The 8,753-nt window shown below is 56.0% G+C and overlaps 1 protein-coding gene across 1 annotated transcript in view; it reads right to left on the bottom strand.

Moving 5' to 3' along the window:
• Positions 1-4,372, bottom strand: part of entr1 (endosome associated trafficking regulator 1) — a 43,084-nt gene extending 38,712 nt beyond the window's left edge. The window contains exon 1 of the mRNA XM_085965128.1: positions 4,289-4,372. Coding sequence (XP_085821254.1) covers positions 4,289-4,372 — 84 coding nt within the window. The remainder of the gene's footprint in view (positions 1-4,288) is intronic.
• Between the last annotated feature and the right edge of the window lie 4,381 nt (positions 4,373-8,753).

The following is an 8,753-nucleotide window of genomic DNA, read 5'->3' on the forward strand; positions in this document are numbered from 1 at the left end:
GTCACTGTCAGTGTGAGACTGCAGATCCGAAATCCTCCGGACACACCTACAGCACAGTCACTGTCAGTGTGAGACTGCAGGGAGTCTTTGCCTGAGATCTCCCTCTCACATTTAAAACCAGCCTCTCCAACATACAGAGCATTGAATGAATGCCTCGTTGCAGTAACAGGATAATTAGCCGAAAGATTGTTTTAACACATGAGCTTCTGGTCGTAGTGTTTAGCTTTAACATTTTTTAAAATTTGTTGCATGTGTGCTGAGGGTTTTACTTGCATTTCTCGTGCATTATTCTCTCCGCTGTGCCTTGTTTTCTCCCCTTCTTTCTGGGAGTTGTAGGATGCAGTCCCACAAGTTCCAGTAAACCTCCAGAACCTCAATCTTGACAGCAAGGGAGACTCCTGCGACCCATCTAGCTGATCTCACTCATGTAGCTGTTCTTCATTACATTACTAGAACCACACCAATATGCATTTATATAGCACCTTTCCCCTAGTAAATCGTCCCAGTCCCATTCACCCATCACCCCTGTGCTCGCTGACCTACATTAGCTCACAGATCAGCAACGCCTTGATTTTAAAATTCTCCTTCTTGTTTTCAAATCTCTCCATGGTCTCGCCCCTCCCTATCTCTGTAACCTCCTCCAGCTCTACAACCCCCCTTGATCGCTGCGCTCCTCTTGCGCATCCCCGATTTCCATCACTCCACCATTGGCAGCTGTGTCTTCAGCTGCCTGGGCCCCGAGCTCTGGAATTCCCTCCCTAAACCTCTCCACCTCTCTCTCCTCCTTTAAGACGCTCCCTTAAAACCGACCTCTTTAACCCACGCTTTTGGTCACCTGTCCTAATATCTCCTTAGTGGTTAAGGTGTCAGATTTTGTTTGCTTTACGCTCTTGTGAAGCACCTTGGGACGTTTTACGACGTTGAAGGCGATATATAAATGCAAGTTGTTGTTGTAGTCAGGTTTTAAGAAGGCACTTGCCTCTCACGAGTGGGTCCGTTTAAAGTTCTAAGCCAGAGATTTCCAATCTACATCCTGTGGGCCACTGGCAGCCCCCGAGCCGTGACAATACTGCACCCGAGGCCGAGGCAACTCAGTCCCATTCACGCTTAATATTTCTTAACCCCTGGTTTGTCCTGTTGTATTTTGTGGGCCTGGAGGTTTGGGAAAGGGGCAGAACTGAGGGAGCACTGCACTGTCGGAGGGGCAGCACTGAGGGAGCACTGCACTGTCGGAGGGGCAGTACTGAGGGAGCACTGCACTGTCGGAGGGGCAGTACTGAGGGAACGCTGCACTGTCGAAGGGGCACTACTGAGGGAGCGCCTCACTGTCGGAGGGGCAGTACTGAGAGAGTGCCGCACTGTCGGAGGGGCAGTGCTGAGGGAGTGCCGCACTGTCGGAGGGGCAGTACTGAGGGAGCGCCACACTTGTCGGAGGGACAGTACTGAGGGAGTGCTGCACTGTCGGAGGGGCAGTACTGAGGGAGCGCCGCACTGTCGGCGAGGCAGTACTGAGGGAGCGCCGCACTGTCGGAGAGGCAGTACTGAGGGAGCGCCACACTTGTCGGAGGGGCAGTACTGAGGGAGCGCTGCACTGTCGGAGGGGCAGTACTGAGGGAGCGCTGTACTGTCGGAGGAGCAGTACCGAGGGAGCGCCGCACTGTCGGAGGGGCAGTACTGAGGGAGCGCTGCACTGTCGGAGGAGCAGTACTGAGGGAGCGCCGCACTGTCGGAGGGGCAGTACTGAGGGAGTGCCACACTGTCGGAGGGGCAGTACTGAGGGAGTGCCGCACTGTCGGAGGGGCAGTACTGAGGGAGTGCCGCACAGTTGGAGGGACAGTACTGAGGGAGCGCTGCACTGTCGGAGGAGCAGTACTGAGGGAGCGCCGCACTGTCGGAGGGGCAGTACTGAGGGAGTGCCGCACTGTCGGAGGGGCAGTACTGAGGGAGTGCCGCACTGTCGGAGGGGCAGTACTGAGGGAGTGCTGCACTGTCGGAGGGGCAGTACTGAGGGAGTGCCACACAGTTGGAGGGGCAGTACTGAGGGAGTGCCGCACTGTCGGAGGGGCAGTACTGAGGGAGCGCTGCACTGTTGCAGGGACAGTACTGAGGGAGCGCCGCACTGTCGGAGGGGCAATACTGAGGGAGCGCTGCACTTTCAGATGAGATGTTAAAGTGAGGCCCCGTCTGCCCTCTCAGGTGGATGTAGAAGATTCCACGGCACTATTTTGAAGAAGTGCAGGTGGAGCTCATCCACACCGCATTCAATTGCTTTTGCTGGGGGTCTGTCTATACATCTGCTATTCTGTAGGGAATGTCTCTTGTCTCTAGTCTTGCTTGAGGTTTTGTTCATTTTAAGCCAGTGTCCTCTAGTTCGGGGTTCACAGTCCAAGTTGCAGCTACATCTTTGGCGCCTCTTAAAGACCTGAACCATGCCCCCTCTTAGTCTTCTTTCCTCCAATCAAAATTAACTCAACTCTGAATCTTTCCTCACTGCTTAAGAGGCCTAAGTTCTGGAATCATCTGTTTTGCTTTTCTTCAAACCCTCTCCAACCTTCTAATGTCTCACAGAATCACAGAATCCCCACAGTGCAGATAGAGGCCATTTCGGCCCATCGAGCCTGCACCGACACATATCCCACCCTATCCCCGTAACCCCACGTATTTAATCCCCTAACACTAAGGGTCAATTGATCATAGCCAAATCAACCTAACCCGCACATCTTTGGACTGTGGGAGGAAACCGGAGCACCCGGAGGAAACCCACGCAGACACAGGGAGAATGTGCAAACTCCACACAGACAGTCGCCCGAGGCCGGATTTGAACCCGGGTCCCTTGCGCTGTGAGGCAACAGTGCTAACCACTATGCCACCGTGCCCATTGAAGTTCGGGGGCTGACAATTGCACACAACGCTCTGGAATTTCCAAATGTGCATTACTGGAGTGAGCCTTGCCTATGAAGAGCACACATTGGGAACTTGACTTGTGAACCTCACAATGTTCTGTTCATTAGTATTCCAAATAGGACAGGACAGGACAGGACTAGACAGACTAGATGCAGGAAGGATGTTCCCGATGGTCGGGGAGTCCAGAACCAGGGGTCACAGTCTAAGGATAAGGGGTAAGCTATTTAGGACAGAGATGAGGAGGAATTTCTTCACCCAGAGAGTGGTGAACCTGTGGAATTCTCTACCACAGAAGGCAGTAGAGGCCAATTCATTAAATATATTCAGGAAGGAGTTGGATATATTTCTTAAGGCTAAAGGGATCAAGGGGTATGGGGAGAAGGCAGGGACAGGGTACTGAGTTTGGATGGTCAGCCATGATCGCATTGAATGGCGGAGCAGGCTCGAGGAGCCGAATGGCCTACTCCTGCTCCTATCTTCTATGTTTCTATGTTTCTAAATGGGACCTTGGCTCAGGCGATGCTAATGGGCATGGCCCAGAAATTTGGCTGCACTGCTCCCTCACCTCTAAAATTACCGTTGCTCCCAACCAAACTTGTAAACTCCAGTTCTTTCCAAGTCAGCCACTGATCGCCACTCCCTCCAACCCAGGTTCCGCCCCCAGAGACTTGAGCACAAAATCTAGGCTGACCCTCGCACTGCAGTACTGAGGGAGTGCTGCACTGTCTGAGGTGCCGTCTTCGGATGAGACGTTAAACCGAGGCCCCGTCTGCCCTCTCAGGTGGACGTTAAAGATTCCATGGAACTATTTTGAAGATGAGCAGGGGAGTTCTCCCTGGTGTCCTGGGGCCAATGTTTATCCCTCAATCAACATCACTGAAACAGATTATCTGCTCATTATCACATTGCTGTTTGTGGGAGCTGGCTGTGTGTAAATTGGCTGCCACATTTCTTACTTTACAACAGTGACTACACTTCAAAAAGTATTTAATTGGCTATAAAGCGCTTTGGGCATCCTGAGGTGGTGAAAGGAGCTATATAAATGCAAGTCTTTGTTTCTTTCTGAAGCAGTGGAGGGGTTGAGAGAGGTGGTGGTGAGGTGGAGCTGGGTGTCGTAAGCGTACTTGTGGAACCCGATGTTGTCAGATGTTGCCACGGGGCAGCACGTAGATGAGTAATAGGAGGGGGGCCAAAGAATGATCCTTGGGGCACTCCAGAGGCAATGGTGCGGGAGAGAGAAGGAGAATGAAGACATACAATCAGGAAGGAAGAAGAAATAATGTAACATACATAGAGATGGTCAGACAGGAAAAGAAAAAGCAAAGCATATGGAAAAAACAGAAATGACAGAAAGTGTGTGAAACTCAAAAGACATACAACTCACAAAAAGCTGGAGACCATCCAGGACAGAGCAGTCTGCTACATTGACACTCGTGCCATTGGATTCAGTGTCCACCACTTCCACCATCGGTGCACTGTAGCTACGGTGTGTATGATCCCTGTGGCTAAGGAACAGAGTTTGTGCCGAGGACTGAAGACAATGCCTTCGGGGTCTTCCCAATATTTACTTGAAGGAAATCTGTGCTCTTCCAATACTGGATGTCGGACAAGCAGCGTGAAAAATAAGAGGCAGTGGAGGTATCAAGAGACTTGCAACTCACCAAGGTTACTTCAACAGCACCTCACAGCCATGCGACCTCCAACAGCTAGAAGGACAAAAGTAGCAATACCCTGGGAACACCATCACTTCTGAGTTCCCCTCCAACTCGCACAGCATCCTGACTTGGACATATATTGGCATTCATTCATCACCGTGGGTCAGAATGGTAGCGTACCCTACCTAACAGCACTGTGGAAGCACCTTCACCACACGGACTGCAGCAGTTCAAGGAGCAGGTCTACCACCACCTTCTCAGGAGAACTAGGGATGGGCAATAAAAATGCAGCCTTGCCAGGGCCTCCCACATCCCAAGAACAAATAAAATCATCCAGGCTTCTGCTGGTCATCCCTTGACCAATGCTGAAAGGAGCTCGCATGTGGACTTTGGATGAAAGAAAGACTCATTTCTACAACGCCTTTCACGATCACAGGACATCCCAAGGTGCTTTACAGCCAATGAAGTATGTTTTGAAGTGTAGTCACTGTTGTAATGTGGGAAACACAGCAGCAAATTTGCACACAGCAAACTCTTACAAACAGCAACGTGATAATGACCAGAAAACTTGTTTTAAGTGATGTTGGTTGAGGGATAAATATTGACCCCAGGACACCGGGGAGAACTCCCCTGCTCTTCTTCGAAGTAATGCCATAGGATATTTTACGTCCATCTCAGTGGGCAAATGGGGCCTTGGTTTAACATCTCATCCGAAAGATGGCACCTCCAACAGTGCAGCACTTCCTCTGTACTGCCCCTCCGATAGTGTGGCGCTCCCTCAGTACTGACACTCCGACAGTGCAGCACTGCCTCAGTACTGACCCTCCGACAGTGCGGCGCTCCCTCAGTACTGACACTCCGACAGTGCGGCGCTCCCTCAGTACTGACACTCCGACAGTGCAGCACTGCCTCAGTACTGACCCTCCGACAGTGCGGCGCTCCCTCAGTACTGACACTCCGAAAGTGCAGCGCTCCCTCAGTACTGCCCCTCCGACAGTGCAGCACTCCATCAGTACAGCCCCTCCGACAGTGCAGCGCTCCCTCAGTACAACCCCTCCGACAGTGCGGCGCCCCCTCAATACTGCCCCTCCGACAGTGCAGCGCTCCCTCAGAACTGCCCCTCCGACAGTGCAGCACTCCCTCAGTACTACCCCTCCGACAGTGCGGCGCTCCCCCAGTACTGCCCCTCCGACCGTACAGCGCTCCCTCAGTACTGCCTCGCCGACAGTGCAGCGCTCCCTCAGTACTGCCCCCCCGACAGTACAGCGCTCCCTCAGTACTGCCTCTCCGACAATGCGGCGCTCCCTCAGTACTGCCTCTCTGACAGTGCAGCACTCACTCAGTGCTGCCCCTCCGACAGTGCAGCGCTCCCTCAGTACGGCCTCTCTGACAGTACAGCGCTCCCTCAGTACTGCCTCTCTAACAGGGCAGCGCTCCCTCAGTACTGCCTCTCTGACGGTGCGGCGCTCCCTCAGTACTGCCCCTCCGACAGTGCGGCGCTCCCTCATTACAGCCCCTCCGATAGTGCAGCGCTCTCTCAGTACTGCCACTCTGACAGTACAGCGCTCCCTGAGTACTGCCCCTCCGACAGTGCAGCGCTCCCTCAGTACTGCCTCCCTGACAGTACAGCGCTCCCTCAGTACTGCCCCTCCGACAGTGCAGCCCTCCCTCAGTACTGCCTCTTCGACAGTGCAGCACTCCCTCAGTACTGCCCCTCCGACAGTGCTGCGCTCCCTCAGTACTGCCACTCTGACAGTACAGCGCTCCCTCAGTACTGCCCCTCCGACAGTGCAGCGCTCCCTCAGTACTGCCTCCCTGACAGTACAGCGCTCCCTCAGTACTACCCCTCCGACAGTGCAGCGCTCCCTCAGCACTGCCCCTCCGACAGTGCAGCGCTACCTCAGTACTGCCCCTCCAACAGTGCAGCTCTCCCTCAGTACTGCCCCTCCAACAGTGCAGCGCTCCCTCAGTACTGCCCCTGCGACAGTACAGCGCTCCCTCAGTACTGCCTCTCCGACAGTGCAGCGCTCCCTCAGTATTGCCACTCCGACAGTGTGGCGCTCCCTCAGTATTGCCCCTCCGACAGTGCGGTGCTCCCTCAGTACTGCCGCTCCCTCAGTACTGCCCCTCCGACAGTGCGGCGCTCCCTCAGTACTGCCCCTCCGACAGTGCAGCGCTCCCTCAGTACTGCCCCTCCGACAATGCAGCACTCCCTCAGTACTGCCTCTCTGACAGTGCAGCGCTCCCTCAGTACTGCCTCTCTGACATTGCACCGCTGCCTCAGTACTGCCTCTTTGACAGTGCAGCGCTCCCTCAGTACTGCCCCTCCGACAGTGCAGCACTCCCTCAGTACTAACCCTCCGACAGTGCGGCGCTCCCTCAGTACTGCCCCTCCGACCGTACAGCGCTCCCTCAGTACTGCCTCTCTGACAGTGCAGCGCTCCCTCAGTACTGCCCCTCCGACAGTACAGCGCTCCCTCAGTACTGCCTCTCCGACAGTGCGGCGCTCCCTCAGTACTGCCTCTCTGACAGTGCAGCACTCCCTCAGTACTGCCTCTCTGACAGTACAGCGCTCCCTCAGTATTGCCTCTCTAACAGTGCAGCGCTCCCTCAGTACTGCCTCTCTAACAGTGCAGCGCTCCCTCAGTACTGCCTCTCCGACAGTGCGGCGCTCCCTCAGTACTGCCTCTCTGACAGTTCGGCGCTCCCTCAGTACTGCCCCTCCGACAGTGCAGCACTCCCTCAGTACTGCCCCTCCGACAGTGCAGCGCTCCCTCAGTACTGCATCTCTGACAGTACAGCGCTCACTCAGTACTGCCCCTCCGACAGTGCAGGGCTCCCTCAGTACTGCCCCTCCGACACTGTGGCGCTCCCTCAGTACTGCCACTCTGACACTGCGGCGCTCCCTCAGTACTGCCACTCTGACAGTACAGCGCTCTCTCAGTACTGCATCTCCGACAGTGCGGCGCTCCCTCAGTTCTGCCTCTCTGACAGTGCAGCACTCCCTCAGTACTGCCCCTCCGACAGGGCAGCGCCCCCTCAGTACTGCCTCTCTGACAGTACAGCGCTCCCTCAGTACTGCCCCTCCGACAGTACAGCGCTCCCTCAGTACTGCCTCCCTGACAGTACAGCGCTCCCTCAGTACTGCTCATCCGACAGTGCAGCGCTCCCTCAGTACTGCCTCTTCGACAGTGCAGCACTCCCTCAGTACTGCCCCTCCGACAGTGCAGCGCTCCCTCAGTACTGCCACTCTGACAGTACAGCGCTCCCTCAGTACTGGCCCTCCGACAGTGCAGCACTCCCTCAGTACTGCCCCTCCGACAGTGCAGCGCTCCCTCAGTACTGCCCCTCCGACAGTGCAGCGCTCCCTCAGTACGGCCCCTCCGACAGTGCGGCGCTCCCTCAGTACGGCCCCTCCGACAGTGCAGCGCTCCCTCAGTACGGCCCCTCTGACAGTGTGGCGCTCCCTCAGTACTGCCTCTCCGACTGTGCAGCGCTCCCTCAGTACTGCCCCTCCGACAGTGCGGCGCTCCCTCAGTACTGCCTCTCCGACAGTGCGGCGCTCCCTCAGTACTGACCCTCCGACAGTGCGGCACTCCCTCAGTACTGCCCCTCTGACAGTGCACGCTCCCTCACTACTGCCTCTCTGACAGTGCGGCGCTCCCTCAGTACTGACCCTCCGACAGTGCGGCACTCCCTCAGTACTGCCCCTCAGACAGTGCACTCTCCCTCAGTACGGCCCCTCCGACAGTGCAGCGCTTCCTCAGCACTGCCTCTCCGACAGTGCAGCGCTCCCTCAGTACGGCCCCTCCGACAGTGCGGCGCTCCCTCAATATGGCCCCTCTGACAGTGCAGCGCTCCCTCAGTACTGCCCCTCCGACAGTGCGGCGCTCCCTCAGTACTGCCTCTCCGACAGTGCAGCGCTCCCTCAGTACTGCCTCTCCGACAGTGCGGCACTCCCTCAGTACTGCCCCTCTGACAGTGCACGCTCCCTCAGTACTGCCTCTCCGACAGTGCGGCACTCCCTCAGTATTGCCCCTCTGACAGTGCGGCGCTCCCTCAGTACAGCCCCTCCGACAGTGCAGCACTCCCTCAGTACTGTCCCTCTGACAGTGCGGCGCTCCCTCAGTACTGCCCCTCTGACAGTGCGGCGCTCCCTCAGTAATGCCCCTCTGACAGTGCGGCGCTCCCTCA

This window comes from Somniosus microcephalus, chromosome 23, assembly GCF_052327205.1.
Source record: "Somniosus microcephalus isolate GS21.2 chromosome 23, FLI_Smic_1.0, whole genome shotgun sequence".
Classification (NCBI taxonomy): domain Eukaryota; kingdom Metazoa; phylum Chordata; class Chondrichthyes; order Squaliformes; family Somniosidae; genus Somniosus; species Somniosus microcephalus.